The following is a 23843-nucleotide window of genomic DNA, read 5'->3' on the forward strand; positions in this document are numbered from 1 at the left end:
TACTGTGTTTTTTAATTTGGGATATACATTTAAGTTGGGCCTCTATTATGGTGTCTTTGAAAAGCGTCCATGCAGCTTGCAGGGATTTCACTTTAGTCACTGTACCTTTTAATTTCTGTTTAACTAACCCCCTCATTTTTGCATAGTTCCCCTTTCTGAAATTAAATGCCACAGTGTTGGGCTGTTTAGGTGTTCTTCCCACCACAGGGATGTTAAATGTTATTATATTATGGTCACTATTTCCAAGCGGTCCTGTTATAGTTACCTCTTGGACCAGCTCCTGCGCTCCACTCAGGACTAAATCGAGAGTTGCCTCTCCCCTTGTGGGTTCCCGTACCAATTGCTCTCATGGTTGGTTAGCCCTGTTGCTAAGGTTGTTGCTATGTTGGGTCCAAATTCTTCTCATCAACTTGGCTGTGTTGTGTGGGGGAGAAAAATGTACAATGAATGGGAAACATATCTTACTCATGAGACACTAAATTGCAAATAAATAAAATTGCACAGGCAACCTTACTTCTGACATTTCCTAACTTTTGAGTTCTTGATTTTGCAACCATAACAATATTCTTTTACAGTATTTTTTTCTATGTAATTTGCTAGGTTTTTAAAACAACAAACTGAAAAAAAAAATTAATTCCTTTATGTGGCATCACATTGAGATGGGGGTGGGCCATCAGTAGGACTGGAACCTTTAAATCCACCACACTGACCTCTGTCACTTGAGCTAATGAAGTACTGATAGTGATAGTAGGTTGTCAACCTCTTTGTGGACCACCACCAGAAGGTGATGACATGCACTTTGCCAGTGGGGTTCTCAGATATTTGCTGATAGCAGAGTCTCATGGTGAGTCTCAGGAATCTCTGGTTCAATTTTAGATTCTGGAAGGGAGTGTAGTCTTCTGCTAATTTCTCTTGCCTTGTCCCCTCCAACCTGTCCCTGTCCAGTCCTCTCTTGCCCCTGCCCCTTGGTCCCAGTCCCATTTTCATTACATACCCAGTCCCAGTCTCCACTCCTCAGGCTTCATATCCCAGACTCCTTGCCCAGCAAGTCCTAGTATCCTTCTCCAGGCTCACTGAGGCCCCATCTCTCCCTCCTACTTCTAGTCTCTCCCATCCCTAAACCCAGTCCCAGTTTCCTTGTCCCTCCCATCTCTCCATCCAAACTCCATCTGTCCTCCCCAGCCCCTTCCTGGCTACATATTCCAATCTCTTTGCCCAGTTCTCCTTCCACACCCCAGCTCCTTGTGAGATCTATCTCCCCTCCCCCCACTCCTGTTCCCCCTAGACTGGTTCATAGTGCCAGTCCTAGTCTTCCCCTTTCTCCACAGCTTCTTGTCCAATCTCAGTGCCCCCACCCCACACACACACACAACCAACTTGCTTCTGTTCCCCCCATTTCCATCACTGACTTCCAGTCCCAGTCTCCACTCCTCACAGCTCCCATTCCCAGTCTCCTTGCCCAGCCAGTTATAGTCAGTTTCTCTCCTCCCCTATCTCCATTCTCAGTCTCAGCAGACTCCTTGTTCCCTCTCATCATCTTTTGTCCCCTCTGCATTCAAATCCGACAGATCCCTGCTCTTCCTGAGCACTGGCAGATGGGTCATTGAGAGCCCAGGAGAGACAAACTCTCAGGGATTCATTTGCTTGAGTTTCTGTTGTCCATTGCATGGGCAGCCGATTTTCCTGACTGAGGATCAGAGTTATTAACAAGTTATTTATCTGCCAACATGAAATGCCATCCTTTCTGCTGCCAGAGACCCCTCCCCAGGCAGCTTGAGGAACACAGGGCCGTGGGTGGTACACGATTCATAAACCCGGTTAACAAGCCCTGGGATTTGTTCATACCTCCTCCTTCCCAGGAGGCAGCTGAACATTTACCCTAGAGTAGTACCAACAGAAGGAATGTGCTGCTATTCTCTATAGCAAGCACTGTACAGCAGCAGAATGCAAGAACAAAGGTTGGGAGTTAGGGAATTGGACTAGGACTCGAGATCTAAGTTCAGTTTCTGGGGCTGCCACAGACTTCCTGTGTGACCTTGGGCAAGTCACTAAGGGTAACATTTTCAGCAGCTCCTAAGCAATTTAGGAGCCTAAGTTGCATTTCCAAAGTGACTTAGACACTCATGAAACTAAGTCTTATGTAAATCAATGGTACTTAGGAGCCTAAAATGCACTTTTGAAAAGGTGACAGAATCCTAATCCATTTAGGCACTTTTGAAAATGTTACCCTTAATCTCTCTATGCCTTGGTTTCCCATGTATAAGTGGGGATAATTATATTGTCCTACATCACAGAGGTGTTGTGAGAATAACTTACTAATGTTTGTGAGGTGTTCAGAACCTATGATGATGGGAACCATATAAGAATCAACAGGGTCGACAGTCCATAGGAATATCAGTGCTTGCATGGTAATATAGCTGGCACGTGGTGCTGCATTTTGTCCCCAGGTACCCAGTGCTTTAGGTAAGACTGAAACCTTTCGAAGTTATGGTACAGAAGAATTTCAAGTATTATAATCACTTTGTTCTTTCTTCTCACATTCCTCTATCACTTCCCTTTATAATGACCCACATCAAGATCACATCTGTAAAACCCAAGTACCCTACTGTTAAAAACTCAATCCATTCTGAATGGAGCCATTTCAGCCACCCTGTGGCCACTCTCTTACCAATCTCCCTTATGGGGAGAGTCAAGCTTGTCTGCAAAGAGCTGCTTCATGAAGAACCAATTCCACAAATACAACAATACGGCCTGTTGTTTATTTACTAGCAATGGATGAACCTAAGAACCTTTGGCGCTCGGGTTCAGTTTAGATAAGTGTCCAAAATTTGCATCCAGAGTTAATCTAAGCCTCTTGAGTCTGGAAGATAGAGCTGGGAATCTCATGACAACAGGCTTCCCTATAAAAGTTCCATTACTTCCAGCTTCTTTCTGGGCTGGAGATACTGTGAGACTAGGACCCTCTTACTCTTCAGCTTCTTGTTCCATCTGATATCTTGCAATTCAGAGAGGTACCTGGAAACTCAAAATAATGGGAGAAAGGCTCGGGTGGGGAGGGGAGGGTAGGAAACGGTACCCATGCTTCTTTGAACCTCAGAAAAGGTTTGTTTTGAATCTTGGCTGCAGGTTCAGGTCACTTATGTTATCCAAGCCAGTTTGCCTGTCCCTACTTTTTACCCACATTGCTATTCCTGGCCCTTTTTACAATGTCTTCTGGCACCTGGACCTTGAATAGCTCCTATGTGCAGAGAGATGGCAATCTTCACCTCTTTGTGCCTGTGGAAACAGCTGTCCCAGAGCTGGAGTTCATACCCAGGAGAGGGTAGACAGTGGTACTACCTCCTTCTTCTATAAGGGCTCCTCCAGGAGAAAACAGCAATAACTTCTTGAAGGAACTTCACAGGAACCATTTTTACACAGACTCCCAGAGATGCACTAAGTCAGTACATCTCCCAGGTGCCCCAGCATCAGCCACTTTGAGCTTCTTGTGTTACAGAGCCTCTGCTCTGGGTGAACTTTCCAGTGTCTGTGTCCCATTGTTCAATAAGAGAAGCAGGTCCCTGATCTCTACATTTCACCCGGCTTTCATCGCTTGATTCCTGCATCCCAGTAATGCATTTAAGAAACCTCAGGTTGAGCCTGTCAGGGCCATTAGTTTGATGACTGCATGTTTACAGTTGTGCAAGTGAACCCGCAGCATCAGCACCACCGTGACGTCCCTAAGAGTGCATTGATCAATATGAGCCCAGCCAAAAGTAATTACAGCTAATGTGATCTTTGGCTTTGTGATGGATCACAGACTGTAATGTTTCCTTCTTAACCAATCAGATTAAAACAACTATGTTTCTGTAGCTAGAGAGACAATAAAACTTCAGCTTCAACTCCCTGAACTGACCCAGCTCACACAGCAGGAAGCTCAGTTTAAGAGGTGTTGTTACTCAGTTGCATGAGTATAAATCCAGAGTAACTCTATTGACTTCACCGACGCTATTCTGGATTACATCTGGGTAACTCAGAGCGGCCTCTAGCCCACAGTCTTTGTTGATTCTGTTCTTGTTCAGGAAAACCTGTTCCAGCAGAAGTAGTGAATGTTCATCACCACCAACCATCCTTATCCATTCTCAGACCAGTTCAGCAAAAGACCTTCTCAACCCTGCTCCTGCTCATCATGGCTGGAACCTCTCCATGCCTTAGACCCTGTGGGTTGGCAAGAGTGTGACTGTAGTAGCACAGAATTACTATAAATGATATTGAAGTACCCAGAGATAGTCTATGACACCAACAGCATGTGAACACACTGACTAAGTGTGTTGCATCCTACTCTAGCATCTGGTCCACATAGATGATAACCCAATACTACTACCAGCTAGTGCAGTTACTCCTCTTCCTCAAGTGTTGAAGGGCTGTGATTTGGTGCTGAAAGTCCTAGAGTTCTGTGATGGCTGGTGATCCTGGGGAAGGCAGGTTTATGACACAAAGTTCATAGAGAACTTGTCAGAGTTGTTGCTTCATCTCCCTCAGGTACTTCAGGGGTGGTTATTAGATGAATGCTGATTGTGTGCTCAGAGCTCTGTACAATGGAGACTTGACCCCTAAGAACACAAGAACATAAGAATGGCCGTACTGGGTCAGACCAAAGGTCCATCCAGCCCAGTACCCTGTCAACCGACAGTGCCAATGCCAGGTGCCCCAGAGGGAGTGGACCTAACAGGTAATGATCAAGTGATCTCTCTTCTGCCGTCCATTGCCACCCTGTGACAGACAAAGGCTAGGGACACCATTCTTTACCCATCCTGTCTAATAGCCATTAATGGACTTAACCTCCATGAATTTATCCAGTTCTCTTTTAAACCCTGTTATAGTCCTAGCCTTCACAACCTCCTCAGGCAAGGAGTTCCACAAGTTGACTGTGCGCTGTGTGAAGAAGAACTTCCTTTTGTTTGTTTTAAACCTGCTGCCCATTAATTTCATTTGGTGGCCCCTAATTCTTGTATTATGGGAACAAGTAAATAACTTTTCCTTATTCACTTTCTCCACATCACTCATGATTTTATATACCTCTATCATCTTCCTCCTCAGTCTCCTCTTTTCCAAACTGAAAAGTCCTAGCCTCTTTAATCTCTTCTCATATGGGACCAGTTCCAAACTCCTAATCATTTTAGTTGCCCTTCTAATGCCTGTATATCTTTTTTGAGATGAGGAGACCACATCTGTACGCTGTATTCAAGATGTGGGCGTACCATGGATTTATATAAGGGCAATAAGATATTCTCCGTCTTATTCTCTATCCCTTTTTTAATGATTCCTAACATCCTGTTTGCTTTTTTCACTGCCGCTGCACACTGCTTGGACGTCTTAGAGAACTATCCACTATGACTCCAAGATCTTTTTCCTGATTCGTTGTAGCTAAATTAGCCCCCATCATATTGTATGTATAGTTGGGGTTATTTTTCCCAATGTGCATTACTTTACATTTATCCACATTAAATTTCATTTGCCATTTTGTTGCCCAATCACTTAGTTTTGTGAGATCTTTTTGAAGTTATTCACAGTCTGCTTTGGTCTTAACTATCTTGAGCAGTTTAGTATCATCTGCAAACTTTGCCACCTCACTTTTTACTCCTTTCTCCAGATGATTTATGAATAAGTTGAATAGGATTGGTCCTAGGACTGACCCTTGGGGGACACCACTTGTTACCCCTCTCCATTCTGAAAATTTACCATTTATTTCTACCCTTTGTTCCCTGTCTTTTAACCAGTTCTCAATCCATGAAAGGATCTTCTCTCTTATCCCATGACAACATCCCTACCACTAAGATCACATAGTCTAAACAGGCAAACAGTCCAGTGCAGACACAAAGCACCAGATAAGGTTGGTTGATCACACAGCAGTGTAGATCCTTTTATTTTTAATTTTAAAAGTGGCCGCTGTTTGTGTGGCAGATTCTTGTTGAAAGGCATTGTGGAAGAAGCTTTTTTGACACGGATTTCTCAGGAGGAAAGGGTGCTGCCAAGAGCAAGCTTGTCTACATGAGAAGGTTGCACTGATTTAACTAAAAGTGTCATTTTAAACAAATTTCATTCAACCTATGTCAGTGTGGACACTTATTTTTGTTGAAAACAGCGTTATTCTCGATTGTTTTAAAATCAGTTAGGTACCAGTTTAAGCAAAATTGAAATACGTCATTCTTAAACTGTAATCATTGTTCAGCTAAAAGCCAATTTAAATTAAACCAGTGCAGCTTTATTGTGTAGACAAGACCAGATTGTGGGAATTTCAGGCATAGGAGGAGACGCAAAGTTGAAAGTGGCAGAAGGTTGCAAAAGGTCAATGATGAATTATTAACACAGTAAACAAATGACTAGCCCGGAAACAGGAAGAAACAGAGATGGGTCTCTGGGTAGGCAAAAAGAGACAGAAGGAAAAGGCCTTGATGGCAGTACTGACCGTGATTAGGTTTTAATCACAAGATTTCTGATGCTCCTGGACAGGCTGCAAATACCATACAAATAGCCTCTCTTCTAATATTTCAGCCTCTCTTTCAGTCCCAATCACAGTTCAGAAGTGCCACAGCACCCAGACACAAATGACAGATCACCGAACAACAAAACAGTGAATTTTTTTTTCAAGTCTCACTACTTGTGTCCATCAGCTGCTGCATGATCCAATTTTCTCACCTGGCTAATGTCAGTGGGTTGCTTTGTGATTTGGGCTGAATTGTCTTTTTCCTTCAGCTTCAGTCTTTCCCAGGACAGCTGATACTTACAGGGATTTTGCAGTTTGCATCAGAGAAAGTTCTGCGTAGGATACTGCGCTGGTGTTTCTCGGAAGAACTCTGAGTCATATTAGTTAATCAGATGAAGGAGCTGAAAGGAGCAACGGAGCAAGTATTAAGCAGAAGAAAATTGCATTTGTTGGCTCTTCACGTGCAATTATACCAACTGAACCACTGGCATAATGCAATAAAGATGTCTGCAGAATTGCATTTCCATATTAAGCAGCAGTAAACTCAGTGAACAAGCAGCTCCCCCCTCAAAAGTAGTATGCAAAGTAGTGCTGGAAAGTGTGTTGTGATAGTACAGTAGTAGTGGGGGTGGTGGACACAAATCTGTAGACACAAATCTTTTACACTATCTAGTCCTTCACATTTGCTTTCCCCCAGGGTTAAACTGAGGAGGAATAGTGGTGGCACTGTACTCAGGCTACGTCTTCACTGGGGGGGGTCGATTTAAGATACGCAAATTCAGCTACGCAAAATGCGTAGCTGAATTCGACGTATCCGAGCCGACTTACCCCGCTGTGAGGACGGCGGCAAATCGACTGCCGCGGCTCCCCCGTCGACAGCGCTTACTCCTACCTATGCTGGTGGAGTACAAGCGTCGATTTGGGAATCGATTGTCGCCTCCCGACGAGATGCGATAATTCAATCCCCGAGAGATCGATTTCTACCCGCCGATTCAGGCGGGTAATGAAGACGTAGCCTCAGACTACATCCACAATGCCAATTCAGCGGCATGCCCCGCTGAAATCATCAAAACATATCGCTGTGCAGTTATATTGGAATTACTACTCTCCAGAGTTACCCATCCAGGTGAGATGAATTGGGCAGTTCACACTTTTTAGACCTATGACTTAACACTGTCCGCTGTTTTATAAACAGCTTAAATTCTGCAGAAATTGGTTTGATTATCAGGGGAGGTTTTCGAATAGCCATGCTGACTTGGTCCCTGTTTTACCCTCTGTTCTTTTCTGTTATCCTTTGTGGCTTCTTATTAGATATGGATAAGCTAATTCCAATAAAATAAGAAACATCTCTCATCCAAAATCTTCACTCCAAACTCCATCTCTTTTTTTAAAGTTTGTTGTTTGTTTGTTTGTTTTTGTTTTCAGGTGTGTTGAATTTTTTAATTGTTGTTAATTAATTGGTTAATTTTTGATTAATACATTTTTTGACTCCAGAAAATAGCACAAGACACATTGTTCTTATGGTGGTTCTAGCTCAGCCACTCACGCAGGAGATTTCCAGCCCAGCTTTGCCAGTGACGACAGTTCAGAAAAGGTTGAAAGAAGAACCTGAGATTCTGAGTACTTCTGTGAAGCAGACCTTTCAACCATTTGAAGTTCACCCATCACTGCTATGGAGGCGCTGTCTGTTGATTTGAGAAATATTTTCAGGTCTTCCTCTGCCTTTTTTGCCTTCCTCAGAGGACTGATAGATTGAAGAGGGTGGATGGATGGATAGAGATTGGTACTATATAAATAGTTGAGAGATGGGCTAGCTAGACTTTCCTGTAATGATACCAACATCTCTAGCAAAATTTGCTTACTTCCACATAATGCAAAACACAGTATTCGCTTGTCTTTTTATGTCCCATTAATATATCACTACTTAGGCTACGTCTGCACTACAGAACTTACAGCAGCACAGCTGTACCGCTGCAGCTGCGCCACTCTAAGGTCTCCCATGTAGCTGCTCTATGCTAAAGGGAGAGAGATCTCCTGCTGGCATAATTAAACCACCCCCAATGAGCGGTGGTAGCTCTGTTGGCGGGAGAGCGTCTCCTGCTGACATAGCGCTGTCCGCACCGGCACTTTTGTCAGTGAAACTTATGTTGGTCAGAGGGGTGTTTTTTTCACACCCCGATCAACAAAAGTTTTACCGACAAACGTGCTAGTAGACAGACATAATGATACAGAGGCCTAAAAATGTGAGCAAAGCCAACGCCGCTCTTTAACACCATTTTTTCATATCTTGCCCTCCGCCTTAACCCATGTCACTTTTAATGCTGGAAAAGGTAATGGCTGCAGGTCTCACATTACCAGTCACCAAGTCACTATTAAACCACTGAATGTAAAGCAAAATTGAAAAGCTTCCTCTTTTCACAGTATTAAATATATTTCTTATGAATTGATGCAGTATATTTTGTCTGGATGCTTTCAGCGCAGAATGACCACTGGAATGAATGGGAGTGAGTAGCAAAAATCCCTCATGCACTGAGGTGAGGATGTATCGCTCCATGTTTTATGATGTGTCACTGGCTGCAAAATGTTAGTTAAGATTGAGCTAGGCAATCCGGCTCTGCTGTAAGTTCCTGCTTCAGTTGCTTGGTGAAATATCAGAGGGGATTTGTGAATATTTTCACAAATACTTGGAGCGTATTAGTTGTTCTGTGGTTTGTGGCATCATATTATTTGTTGAGCAACAGCTGCTTCAGAGGAAGGTGCAGGAAGATCCCTGAAAGACAATTACAAAATTACCTGCCCACCGGTGAAATTGTTTTCTAGCCCTTCTCAGTTAGGATATATCCACACTGCAATTAAAAACCCGCGGCTGGCCCACCCCAGCTGACTCAGGCTAAGGGGTTGTTTAATTGCAGTGTAGACATTCAGGCTGGTGCTGGAGCCTGGGCTCAAAGACCCTGTGAGGTGGGAGGATCTGAGTGTCTACACTGCAATTAAACAACCGTGGAGCCGCGCAAGCCCCAGTCAGCTGGCACTAGCCAGCCGCAAATGTCTCATTGCAGTGTAGATTTATCCTTAGTGATTAACCTTTGCCCTGAAGCATGAGAGCTCATACTCCTTATATGTATATATGTATTATTCTATCTAACATTAAGTGTGGATGGTCTCTTGGCCTTGATATATTGTAACAGTGAGTTGCATGGACTGTTTATGCACTGTTTGAAAAATATTGAAATCTTTCAGTAATGCATTACACCTGAATTCTGAAATACAGATAAGGATGTGGAGCATGTGGGAACAGTGAATTTGTGATCATTTCAAAGCTGAATAAATCGATTTACCCTTAACTTAAGCTGGTTTGAGCCAACAGATGCCAGTTAATGTATTTATGCCTTTGAGGAATGGCTAAGATGGGTATTGCCATTTTTGTTACACTTGTTTGGCATATTTGTGAGCAGTGAAATTGCTTTTCACTCCAGCAAAGAAAATATGTCTCATTCTTTCTTCCTCAGAGTCCCATTCTTTGATAAAGTTACTCTTTAGAATGCCTGCGTCTGTGCCACCTTGAGCTGTGTTTGTGCCCAACCCACAAACAAATTGTGAACATTGAAAATCCCATGGCATTTTTTGCCAGTGTCGGGGTGCTACCCTCTGCGGCCTGGCTGAATTCCAGTTTGGTTAATTACAGTACATTACCTATAAGAGCTGTGTGGGAACCAGAATTTCCTTCCTGCAGAAAATTTTGCATTCCTCTACTCGCGCCCCCCAAAAAGTTTCAAATTTGAACAAATCAGATATGTGACATTTTCCATGGGAAGGACATTTTAAAAAAAAATTCCATTTCCAAAGAACCAAACAGGAATTTTTCAAAACTTTCTGGTCCAGCAGCTCACCAAGTGGGCTCTTGAGAAGCCTGGAAACCCAGGGAGCCTAGGTCCACAGTACCCCATCAGGCAGGTTCCTGCGGAGGTGGGGGAGCTGGCAGGAAACTAGGCAGGGCCTGCCAGGTTTCCATTGCAAGTTTCAAGTCCTACAGAATATGGGGATTCTGTCAAACCAGCATTTTCTGTCCAAAACCTGTTCAGTTGGAAAATTTTCTACCAGCTCTAGTACCTAGATATTCCCTGTGCAGTTTCAATTTATTTACAATATTCTTCTTCACTTCTTGTACTAAACAGTTGCATGGATTTGCTGTGAGCCTTTAACCAGCTGCTGTGTTTCATTTCTGGAATGGCTGCATTTCATTGGTGCATGTTTGATTTCTGTGCATATAACATATAATAATTGGTACACTATTTGGGGGTCCTTGTGGATGAAAAGCACTATAGACCTGGAATATATCATTATTGTTAGGGATGCTGCTGATTCAAACACCAATGGAAACATAAGTGAGCACTCGGGAATTGTTAGAGACAGAAAATGGGATTATAAATGCTATATTTGTTGCCATGTAAAATTAAAAATATTGAAACAAATATATCTACGGGCAGATGTTGAAATGTTTTCCTCACCTTGTGAGTGTACTTTCTGCACATGCATGCACACACGCTCATATAGGGCTGAATTTAGGGGCAGACGACCCAGGCCACTGGTTTTTGTTGTTAGTGGCAAAAGGGGAAATAGAATGTTTGAAGTAACATATTTCAGGTATTCCGTATGTGGATTCATTTTTCACTAACTTCCTAAAATGTTCTGGACCTTTGTAGAATCTCGTGGAACCTTCCAGACTTTCGGAGAACTACATTTTCCTTGAATCTCCTAGAATGTTGTTAGCCATGCCCACGCAGGTATATAAGGGGCAGGGCATCGCCAGTCAGTCAGTGAGATATAAAAACAAAGTGAGAGCCCAGCTGGGATATTGTGAACCTTGTTTTATTGGGTAATTGTGAAAGTGTACTTGTGTTTTAAGACTTGAAGAGTGTAAGTAGCGACTAATAAAGAACATATTTAATGAAATGCCAGAGATATCTATCAAACACAACAATATAAAAGAAATACTGTTACTTTTCTTACCATGCTTAACACGTAATGTTTGATGACTTTCTAATGCTGCAGAACATAGACTTTTGCTCTCCCTAATACTGTCTGTTTCTCCCAGAGAAAATAAAAGATGCCCCTGAAGAAGCCTTCAGGAGCTCAGTATAGGAAGCAAAAATCTCAATTGTAATCTAGTTTGCAGCAAGGGGCAAAATTGATGGGAAAATATCTGAAACAGAACAACATACACCGGGCTTTAGGCAGTAGCAATCATCCCAGTGCAGAAGAAATCGAGGAGCGAAGCGTAAATGATGGAAGTCCTATTATTAAGGAATTAGCAGATTTACCGGACGATAAGGAATGGGCATGTGAGGAAAGTGATGGAGAATCGTCCAGTTCTGGCAGCATAGAGGAGAGTGATGATAAAGAAGAATGTGGCTCACAGGAAAAGGAGAGTAATGACAAAGAATAACCTGGTTTACATGAAAAGGAGAGAAACAATAAAGAAGAATCAGCCTTGCATGATGACAAAAACAGCAATGAGAAAAAGTGCACACTGCAGATCGAGACATCAGATCCTGCTTTATGGCCAGCAATCCTAAACTCTGCCAATATTGATCGTACAATTTTGAACAGGCCAGGCAAAACTGAAGACATGATATTTCCAGTAAATGAGCAGAAGTGACACTTCTCAAAGTCACACTGCAAAAGAGTGCTCAAAAATGGTGAGAAACTGAATCAGCATTGGCTAGTTTACTCAAAATCAACTGACAAAGTGTTCTGTTTTTGTTGCAAAATATTTGACAAGAATGCCAAATCGCTGATTGCACTTTCTGGGTACAATTACTGGCATAACTTAGCTGATGTTCTGAAGCAACATGAAAAGTCACCTGGCCATTTTATGGCCTACTCCAAATAGGTGGAGGTCGAGTCCAGGCTCAAGCTGAATAAATACATAGATGCAGAAAACCAGCACATTGTTAATGTAGAAACCCAGCATTGAAGGAGCATGCTTGAGCATCTGATCTCAATTTTCCTCTTTCTCGCAAAGAATAATTTGGCTTTCCGGGCTCGATGGATAAGTTCATTGAACATAATGGTAATTTCCTCGTTTTTTGTAGAATTCTTTGGGAGATATGATGACATCACACATGAGCACCTACATCAAACAGTTTGTAAAGAAGCTATGGACCATTACTGGAGCAAAACAATTCAAAACAAATTGATTGTCCTTATGGCAAGGAAGGTGTTTGATAACATATTGATATGGCTTGGCAAAGCAAAGTACTATGCTGTAATAATGGACTGCAGTCCCGACATTAATCACAGTGAAAAGATGTCATTTACAATTAGATTTATTGACGATGAGATTGGTTATATCCAAGTACAGGAACACTTTATCCGGTCTGTGGACAACTCTACTGGAAAAGGCCTAACAGAACTGTTTATGAATGTTTTGAATGAGAGTAAAATAAAGCTTCAGGATGGCCACAGCGAAGGCTACGACAACAGTGCGAACAGGAAAGGAAGAAACCATGGCATCCAGGCAAAGATTCGGGTGTTGAACCCAAGAGCTTTCTTTGTGCCATGTGGCTGCCATTCCCTCAACCTGGTTATGTCAGATGCAGCGTCATCATCTTTAGATTCAGTACCTCTCTTTGGAGTACTGCAAAGGATATACGTCCTGTTTTCAGCATCAGCTATCAGGTGGAAGATCCTCATGGACAATGTTACAAATCTGACTGTGAAGTCACTAAGTGACACTCGCTGGCAGAGCTGCATTAACAGCATAAGGCCAGTGAGGTACCAAGTGACTGAGGTTTACGATGCCCTGATGGAACTGGAGCAATTGAATAAAGCTGAGACTGGAATCTGATACGAGTGCAAAGCCTGACAAACCAGATCACTGACTTCAGTTTGCAAGGTCAAAGGCAGGAAAAGCGACCTTTTGAACCAAAGGGCTAGGTTTAACAGTCTAATGCTGTCACCTACTGTAACACTCACTGTTTAATACTGGTCCACCCAATGTTGGTGCACAGTTCAATTTCTTGATGTTAGTACATTTCAGTTATTCTTAAAATTTAAAAAGTTTCTATCAGCTTAGGAAATGAATTTTTTTATTTGCTTATATATGGAATGAATAAATACAAATTTACAGCTCCTAGCTTGCAAATTTATTGTCTTAAATGACAGGGATAAATCATGCATGCAAATCGTACATCAAAGTCGTGAAATGGGCTACAAATGCAATAAAAATAAGGTATTCAAAGGTTTAACAAATGGGGGGGGGAGGCGGAAGACACTCCTCGCCTGGCACCCAGGGTCTAGGGACGGCCCTGCACACACATGTACATCTATTTAGGAGCACTAGCCCTGGTATATGCACGTCATAGACTGTAACCCCTCCATTTGCAGGTGACAGAAGCTTCATACCCAAGGCCCATTTGGATAAATGGATATTGGCCTGTGAAAATTCTATTGCCTGCGCATGCTAGGATTAGAATAGTTCAACTGTGTATGCAGGCTTTGCACACCAAACTGGTGAGAGGCTAAGACCCCACTGTAAAATCAGGTCCAGAATCTTTTTAGCCTCTGCCCCCAGCCATAACTGTTTAGATCAGGGGTTCCTAAACTTTTTGCTGACACAACCCTTTTTTAATAAAATTGCCTCCCAGGAGTCCAGAGAGCATGGAGGATGCCATTTTGTAGAGCAAAATTGTGTCCTCCATGCATCATGACTTCACACGCACCATCCATGCGAGGTCATGCTGTGCGGAGCAAAATGGTGTCCTCAACCCATTAGGAATCACCATGACCCCATCTTCTGAGGGCAGGACCCCATTTGTGGTCACGATCCACAGTTTGGAAACTGCTGGTAGAGATAGTTGACACTAATGTATGGGATAAGAGGCTAAGGTTTGATATTTTCCTCAGCGTATGTTTGTCAGGTCACTAATTGGCATCTTTATTGGCATTCTTAGGATAAGGCTAAGCACTGCAAGAGACATGGAATCTGAGCTATAGTATCACCCCAGCTCCTTCTGGCTCAGAGCTCAGGCACATATGTTGGAGGCAGGGTGGCTGGTGAAGTTTAAAGTATTAGTTGCTCTCAGTTACTCTTCATGGTGATGGTCAACACAAGGGTTAAGCGCCACTTAAATCCCACTTTAAGACTTCAGAATAGGGCCTACTGAGATTTAAGTGATGGCTAGATTTGCGGGCTATCTGCACCAGGGAGAATTCCACCCTCTGTATATTGTCCACATAGTCAGACAAACGCTACACAATCTTCCTGGCAAATGTTCATTTGAATTTTTAATTGCATTTGTTTTGGTTGCACTTTCACTTCTTTGGTGTTTGTTTTCTCCGACTATTTGATGGGTCAAAGGTGAGTATTGGCCAAAACAGACAATTTTAATAAAATATTGTAGAGTTTTCACAGAAAAAGAATTTTTAATTTGTAATCATGATTAATTATAATGGAAACCCCATTCAAAGAGTTAATGCTCATCCAATCAAAGAACAAGTGTAAACATACCACATGGCCTTTGCATGCAATCAAAACATTCATTTTAATGCTAGCAGACAAGCTACAGGCCAAGAATTATTCCCAGAAACTACTTGGCAAATAATTTTGAACAATAAATAAGTCTGAGAAATGACAGTCCAGTCACAGACAGGAAAAAGAGATTAATGATTGTATAAATTATTCATTATAATTTATTAGCTTGGCTCTGATTCTCAGTGCAATTTTTTATTTCATTTTTTTCTTAAATTGAAAGCTTCAGTTTATTAACCCAATTAGTGGTCTGATCCAAGATGTCTGAATCCGGTCCAGAGGGTACAACAGAAGGTCCTAAAAATATAGGCCTAAATCTTCCAAAGTGACTAGTGATTTTGCGTGCCTCCGTTATTGGGTGTCCTGGTTTTCAGCGTATTGGTGCTCAGCACTTTCTGGACATCAGGCCTCTTTAAAGTATCCAAAGTGGGACCCAAAATACTTAGTCACTTTGGAAAATTTAGACCAGAATATATTACTTTTTGGCAGCCACGGACTGGATAATTATGGTGTGCTGAAGGTACTACCCCATCATGCATTGCAGAACAAAGGAGAGTTGTACTATATGTTACATGACTGCATCACAATTGCGTGCAAGTGAAAAATGCTATGCTGCTATCCCAGTTGCTTAAAGGGTTGTGTTTCAGTGTTGCTGTTTCATCTGTGGAGTTCAAAGTTGTGTTCAAAATTGAATTACTCTAAACTGCCATGACATGCAGCAACCTGTGGAAACAGGTTTCTGAGAGGTTTTTAATGGCTCGTGTAGAATGTTGCAGTTGTTTCTGGTACCGGGGGAAATCAATAATACTCAGGGAGGAAATAGCCACTTTTACTGGAAAAAGGCCACTTCTGAGGTTGTATAGACATTAAGAGAACCTTGGAAGCTTGTTTTGTTATTTAAGACTTCAAGCAAGTGCTGTATTTAATACATTTTTAGATCAATGTGGGTTTTGTGGGGAAAAAGCCTGAATTTAGTCTAGATCCAAACTTTCTGAGACCCATCGTCCTAATTTTTTTAAAACCAGGATCGACTTCCCCCCCAGGTTACATTCTGTTCCTGCTTGATCCAGCTGTAAAGTTGGACTGGCCTTCAGTATCAAACAAGAAGGAGATTCTGAACTAGGAGGAAGAATGTGGTTCATAAGTCACTACAGTAGTGATTAAGAGGGAATACTGAAAACACCTGCAGTGGATATTAGGAGAAATCCTGGCCCCTTTGACGTTAATGAAAAAACCCCTCATTGACTTCAAGGGAGCCAGGATATCACCCATTACGTTTTATATGCAACTCATCTTCATATGTGTAGGTTTCTTCAGAAAGAGAAAAGATCCATAAAAATTAGAGATGCAAAAAGACCTATAATATCCCAAGCAGCCTACCCTCAGGGGCCAGTGCAGGATTGGTGCCTCCACTGTATCTTCTTGAGCTTTATCCACACTCGTCCAAACTATGGAAGAGAGGAGAGGAACTGCGACTTAGTTCAGAGAAGCCGTCAGACCTTTGGCTTCTTATCGGAATTCCAAACTTTTGAGACTCTGGTTATTAAAAATTCATCAGGTTTGTATAACAAACTTCTTGTGATCTAGCCTTGTCCAGTCCACCAGCTTTTTGGAGATCGATATAATAGGAGGCTCACAGGAGAGAAAGCACAACATTTTTAGTTAACTGCACAAGCACTCAGTTCCATCTGAGTCTGCTGAGGGCTCTGGAAACCTCTAGTCCATACTGAACACAGGTGTTAGCATAGTCACTCCCACAATAGCATTACATCACCACCTTTAGGGCTTGTCTACTCTGTTCCTAAATAATTCCATGTGCAGACAGTTTTTCACCAGAGAGATAAGAGCTGTTTCTTATTATTCCAAAGATGCTCACCTACCCGTTTTACTAAGCATATGCTTCAGTGCAGCTGGCTTAGCCCACTGGGATATTACCATGTTAAGCCACTATGATAGCTGGAAGGAGAGGCCTCAGCTTTCTTGCTGGCAATGAAGCAAATGAACATAACACATTTCTGGTGTAAGACTGTCAGTATTTGAAGGATCAGATCCACAGAAGCATTGTGTGAAAATTCTGATAAACATTCTGCTTAGAAACCATTAGTCCCTGAGATCATATTTTCTGAGGTTCTCTTCCCCCGTTTTTTTTTGTTTTTCCCCCATTATCTCTGTAATCTTCTGATCTATCTAAAATGTTTTATGCTGCTGCCCATAGCTGTAGTATCTGAGCACCTTCCATGCAAAGTCAATAGCAAAGTCCCCAGCAGACTTTGTAGTGTCTTTGGCACTTCTCCCTTTCCAGGGTCGAAACTGCTTGAGACAGGATTTTTTGGGAGGTGGGGAAATTGGGAGGAGGTTGGGAATAGAAGGGGATGTTTATATTGTGAGCATCACATATGGTGGAAAGGCTTTCTCAAAGAGGATGGCTTTGCAATGTTTCCTGAAGATGGTCAGACTCTGGATTAAGAAAGTCATCAAGAAAATTGGATACTTTATTCTTAAGGACCTGGTCCAAACTTCCATTGACTTCAGTGGGTTTGGAACAGGCCTTAAGCCTAGAAAAGATAGGTGGATAGAGCACTGGAGCTCAAGAGACCTGGATTCACTTCGAGAGTTTGTCACAGACTTCCTGTGTGAGCATGGGCAAGTCAATTAATCTATCCTGTGCCTCAGTTCCCCATCTGAAAATTGGGAAAATACCTCCCTATCTCATAGGGGTGGTTTGAGGATAAATTCTGTTAATTGTGAGGTGCTCCTGAAAAAAGCCATATTTGTAGATAGCTCTTCTGCACTATATATCTTGATCCCTTCTATGTCAAATCCCAAACAGCTGTTGTGATAATAAATAATTGAATCTCACAGCTTTACAAATGTTAATGAATTTAGCCTCACCACAGTAGTAGTATTATCCTGTGTATTAATTACAGTGAAAATTCCCCAATTATCCAAAATCTCAGTTATCCAGAATTATTCAGTCTTCTCATTCAGGCCCCAATAACTGAGTACTGTATATTCTTATTTAGTAAACTACAGTACAGTAGCAGAGGGGTAAATTGCAATGGTCTAGTTATTAATGGATCACACATTATTCATGGTCCAGTGGACAGTGCACTAAACTTGGACTCTGTTCCCCATTCTGCTATTTACTTGCAGTGTGACTTTGAACAAATTACTTTGCCTCCCTGTGACTCAGTAAAAGAGAGGTAATATTCCTCATTGTGAGGCTGGGGACTACAGAAGAAAATCACTGCATAAGTGCTAAGTATTGTTATGATGTGCTAGATCATGAGGAGCCTTGTGAATGACTATCCTTTCTCCCTTAAAAACAGATTCCACAGATTCTCCTCTTGGTCCCAGTTCAAGGAGGAGAAAGTAAAAGGAAGAACAGTGAGACTGTCATATATTCAAAGTGTATTTTACATGTGTCCTTATTTTAGATCAGTGGTTGTTCACCACATGTGGTGCCAGTGGACCGCAGGGACCCACTCAGACCCAGTGCAACGACGCCTATAGGAACTCCAATCTCAGTGTTATAGTGGGGGCTGAAGGAATTCTTCAAGGTGTGCAGATCTGGAGAGTGCCAGCAACCAATACTTACAGGTGAGAGATTCTATCAATTTCTTAACATGTCACTGACAAGATTGAAATTTCTCCCCCATCTCCAAATATGTCCTGAGCACATCAAATGACTGTTCTCAGAATATTAAAACTTGGCCAAATGTGGATGGATTTTCATGGGAACAGCAAAAGGCACATCTCTGACCCAAGGGCTACTACCCTGCCAAATTTCAAGTTTGTGATCCAAAGAATGGAGACACAAGAGTGCTTCAAATAAGTGGTTGGAGAAAAAATAATGGCAAAATTGTCTGTTTTCCCTACTTCGTTCTGAGGAATAGCTGAACTGTTTTGCTGAAACTTAAAAACAGCCTGAGGCAGAAACCAAGCATGGGAAATTTCAGCTCAAATTATTACAATCTGGCAAAGTTATAAGCAACTGGCAACAGGGGCTTTATATGGGAAGTGATGAGCAACCTTAGCTATATGCATCACTATCAGTCCTACCTCTAATTTAATAGAATCATTGAGATGTGCACATACCAAAATTGAATAAACTCTCCAGGGCAGGAAACATATGTATTTTTTTTGATCTGCGAAGTGTCTATCCACCTTTGAGCCCTGTAAAAACAATGATAATAAAAAAGAAAATGAGAGAGCAAGATTGACAGCTCAAGCAGTTGCACATACATGTGCTCTAACCACATAGGCAAACTCCGCCATTGCCAGCTAAATGACATTAATTTCACACTGATTTCTGCAGCACTTGCTGAATTAATGGAACTGCTCCATTAGTTCATTGAGTAGAGCAGACCTATAAACCCTGGATTAGGTCTGACATCCCATCCACTTGAGAGCAATAATGTGTGTGCAGAGGTCAGCAGCCCAAAACTACCCTCCACCAAACCCGAATTGCTGCTCAATAACCCAAAGCATATGCACATCCCACTAATTTCAGTGGAATGATGGGCAGCACAACAGGTACATCGATACACTAACGGGTCAAATTTGGCGCTGAATTTTTTGATTGCTAGAAACAAGATTTTATGAAATGTACAATTTAAGAAATGTTTCCACACTTTTTTAACAAATAATAATTCCCCTGCAGTATGTGCAATGGCAGGTTTGTGCTAGTGGATGAGACCCCAAAAGTGGCGTTGAATAGAAACAAAAGTGAAACTGACTTATCTAAGTTTCCTTCTTTCATTGCCAGAGCTGAAAGAAGTGCAAACTGGTAAATAAACATATACATAGTGTAGGGCCAGAAAGATTTTTTTTTTCATTTTAATAATCTACGCTGTAGCTTATAACATATTGACAATTTTTTTTAAACTTAAATGACTTGCTACCAGATACTTTTAATAACTGGGTCCCTTTCTTTTTCTTCTGTGAATTTTTATTGATGTGGGTATTTGCTACCCTGAACTAATTGTGCTTGTTAGCGTGACCTTTCCAGGCTTATGCAACAGGCAATTCTGCTACAGAAGTGGTAAAATTAGCAGTTTAAATTTAACAGGCCTGTTTAATTGGCTACACTTTAGTCAACAAATAGAGATAGTCAGACATGGTTCAAAATAATTTAATCAGGCTACTACTGGAAAAAAATAGTTGTTGTTCCTTGATAAAAGAGCACAGTCAAAACTGAGCCTACTGTAACTAAACAATAACTATCGATTTCTTTTTAAACAGAACTCTCCATTCAAATCAATTATTCTGCAGTGGATTTTTAAGCAGAACTCCCCTCTGAAGACAATGGTAGAGTTCTGCTTAACACTCATTGACACATTCTGATCTTCTATTATTTTTAAACTTTTTTGTTTTTATTGAAAAGGATTTACGGTATTGGGGATGCATCTCAATCCTCAATATCAGGACACCAACAAAATAACAGACAGCAGCCTTGTGAAATTGACTAGGCCAGGCACAAAATCTGCTTGCGCACCTATTACCATGAGGATTGATGATAATGAAAAAAAAAACTAACGATGTTTTACTCACCCATCAAAAAAAAAGACTTGCCCGGGGTGCGTGGGTGAGTAGAATTTTTCAAGGCTGGCATACAGTGAATATGCATATAAAATATAACCCCAAAGAGGTGAAGCAATAAATTAAACACATAAAACTGACATTTCTTTAATACCACACAGCCCAGGGAAGATCCAAAATTCTGCAGCAATTACAGGCTGATTTTGCCGCATAGTACAGATTGCAAGTAGCGCTAAAATTACAACTCTTCAGTGTAGGTACCTGTCTTCTTCCATGTCTGTAAAACCCCGGCACACTTTTAGGGTGTGTGTAAGTAATTAATGGCTAACAAACTAACTTGGTTCTTCTTCGAGTGCTTGTTCACGTCCATTCCACATTAGGTGTGCGCGCGCCGCGTGCACGAATCGTCGGAACTTTTTTCCCGCAGCGGCTCCCGTCGGGCCCGCAGGGTCCCCCTTCCCGCCAGAGCGGCGCCCCGCCCTCGCGTATATATATCCCTGCAGGCCCGACCCTCCCTCAGTTCCTTCTTACCGCCCGTGGCGACGTTGGAACAACTCTGTCTCTCGCCTGAGAGTGTCCCTTAGCATAGCCATTAGCAGTAGTTAGCAGTTCATAATTACAGTTAAGAGTTTTAGTGTTAAGTAGTTGTTTAGTTCTTCTAAGGACCAAAATCACTTGGTGATAGGGGTTTGGTCAACCCCGGCACCGGCCCTGGGCGGCGGGGCATGCCGCACGCCCAAGGCTTTAAGGCGTGTGCCGCGTGCCGCAGGCCTATGCCAGTGAGCGACCCGCACGAGTCGTGTCTCCGTTGCCTCGGGGAAGCTCACCAAAAGGAGCGCTGTAAAATTTGTAAGGCCTTCAAGCCCAGAACCAAGAAAGAGAGGGAATTTCGCCTTAGACAGCTCCTCATGGAGGCGGCATTACAGCCCTCCTCTTCCGCGGCACCGTCCGCTTCGGTGCGGAGCGCCCCGGCATCGGTCCGCGACCCGACACCGGCGGCGCAGACTAAGCCCGCGGCACCGCCAAGGCGGGAACATGCCCGGCACCGATCTTCTTCGCCGGCCAAGGCAAAGGGCCAGCCTAAGGCCCGGGGACGCTCCCCTCATAAGAAGGCGGCACCGGCGAAGCCCGCAAGTGCGGCCAAGGCCGTAACGGCCCCGGTACAGGTCCCGGCACCAGTGGCTCCGGCGCCGAAGGGCCCGTCGAGCCCCGGGACGAGCGCGTCGAGTGCGGAGGATGGGCTGGAGGAACTGTTGGAACAGCCCTCCACCTCGGACACATTTGAGGCGGCAAAGGACCTCATCGAATTGTCCTCCGAAAGCACACTCCGCGCTGCAGACATTCCGCCGCGGCTGCCATCCAAGGGCAAACCGGCGATGATGCGCCCGTCGCGGTCGCCATCTCGGCACCGTTCACGGCGCCGGTCCCGGTCGAGCTCCGCCTCGGTAGACTCCCGGCTTCCCGCCGCACAACGGGCCGCGAAACAGTCAGGGCCTGATGCGAGCGTGGCACCGCCTCAGCAACCCGGCTCGAGCAGGCGCCGGGACGCTTCGATGGCGAGACTTCCAAGACCACCCTCCCGCAGCCGCTCCCGGTCCCGCGGTCAACGGTACCGTTCCCGGTCCAGATCGGCACGCCGGTACTCACGGTCCCGGTCCAGACGGCACCGCTCCCCGACACCGGACCGGCACCGCCCCACGGCACCGCCATGGCCCTCTAGGTCACCGTCCCTAGCGTCGGAAGAGGACTCGGGCCTTTCCAGATATGGCCGCAGAGGGCATGCCGCTAGAGAACACGAGGCCTCTTGGCAACCACATTGGAACCATCCTGGGCAGTGGCCATTCTGGACACCGTGGGCCTATCATCAGCAAGGCCCTCCATCCAGGACTTCGAGGTCGGGTCCATCAGGAGACCGGTCCCGCTCCCCACGGTGCCGCCCTACCTCCCGTGCGGAGGCCACGGTCTCCAGACCACCGGATGCAGAGAGGGCGGACTCGGCACCGAGCTCGGCACCGTCCCTGACTCGGGACAGGGGGCGCACCCCGGAGGGACGCCCCACCGAGGAGGAGATACAGGAGGACGAGGAAGCTCAGAAAGCCATGACCTCCTCCTCCTCGCCGGACGAGGCCGTGGCGGGCACGACGGTATCCGGCCCTCCCCCTATTGACCACCGGGCTCACCAGGACTTGCTCCGCCGGGTGGCCCTTAATTTGGGTCTACAAGCAGAGGAGACGGTTGAGCAGGAGGATCCGATGGTGGACATTCTGAGCCCAGAGGGTCCCTCCAGGATCGCGCTCCCGCTTATAAAAACGGTCCAGGCAAACTATAAGACCGTATGGCAAACGCCAGCCTCCTCCGCGCCAACCGCAAAAGGCGTAGAACGGAAGTACTTCGCCCCGTCCAAAGGGTTTGACTTTCTCTTCTCCCACCCGGCCCCATGTTCGCTGGTCGTCTCGGCGGTTAACGAACGGGAAAGACATGGCCAACAGGCCCCGGCACCCAAGGCCAAGGAGGCAAAACGACTAGACCTTTTTGGCAGGAAGGTCTATTCGTCCGGGGGCCTCCAATTGAGGATAGCAAATCAGCAAGCGATCCTAAATAGACATAACTTTAACTCATGGGCTTCGGTGTCCAAGTTCAAAGAGGCCTTGCCTCAGGGTTCACAACCTGAGTTCGCGGCGCTAGTGGACGAGGGGAAGGCGGTAGCCAAAACGTCGTTACAGGCCTCACTTGACTCTGCCGACGCAGCTGCTAGAACAATTGCGTCGGGCGTAGTGATGAGACGTTCTGCATGGCTGCAATCCTCGGGCCTTCCCCCGGAGGTGCAAAATACCCTCCAAGACTTGCCGTTTGAGGGTACGGGTCTTTTCTCAGAGCAGACTGACGCCAGGCTACACAGCCTCAAGGACTCTCGGGCTACCCTTAAGTCCTTGGGGATGCACACCCCTGTGACACAGAGGAAGCCGTTCAAGCCCCAACCTCCTCAAAGGCAGTATCATCCTCGCCCTCGTCAGGAACCATACCGTAGACGGGGCAGGGACAATAGACGTAGGCGCAACAATACGCCTAGCCAAGGCCAAAACCAGGGCCAAAACAAGACGCAGCCGGGAAATAAACAAGGATTTTGAAGCTGCGATCGAGGACAGCGTACCCATCCCTTCTCCGGATCCACCCCTGGGTTTCAGGGACCGCCTGTCCCACTTTTCCCGTGCCTGGTCTCATATAACATCAGACCGCTGGGTCCTGCGCACGGTGGAATCAGGTTACACCCTCCAGTTCTCCTCGCCCCCTCCCTCCCACCCA

The 23843-nt window shown here is 44.3% G+C and overlaps 1 protein-coding gene across 1 annotated transcript in view; it reads left to right on the forward strand.

The window, feature by feature from the left end:
* ALK (ALK receptor tyrosine kinase) overlaps positions 1 to 23843 on the forward strand; it is a 561137-nt gene that overhangs the window by 471283 nt on the left and 66011 nt on the right. The window contains exon 12 of the mRNA XM_026649582.2: positions 18437 to 18599. Within this exon, the coding sequence (XP_026505367.1) occupies positions 18437 to 18599 (163 nt within the window). The remainder of the gene's footprint in view (positions 1 to 18436; positions 18600 to 23843) is intronic.

The sequence above is a fragment of the Terrapene carolina genome, unplaced genomic scaffold, assembly GCF_002925995.2.
Source record: "Terrapene carolina triunguis isolate 2854851 unplaced genomic scaffold, T_m_triunguis-2.0 Scaffold85, whole genome shotgun sequence".
In the NCBI taxonomy this organism is placed as follows: domain Eukaryota; kingdom Metazoa; phylum Chordata; order Testudines; family Emydidae; genus Terrapene; species Terrapene triunguis.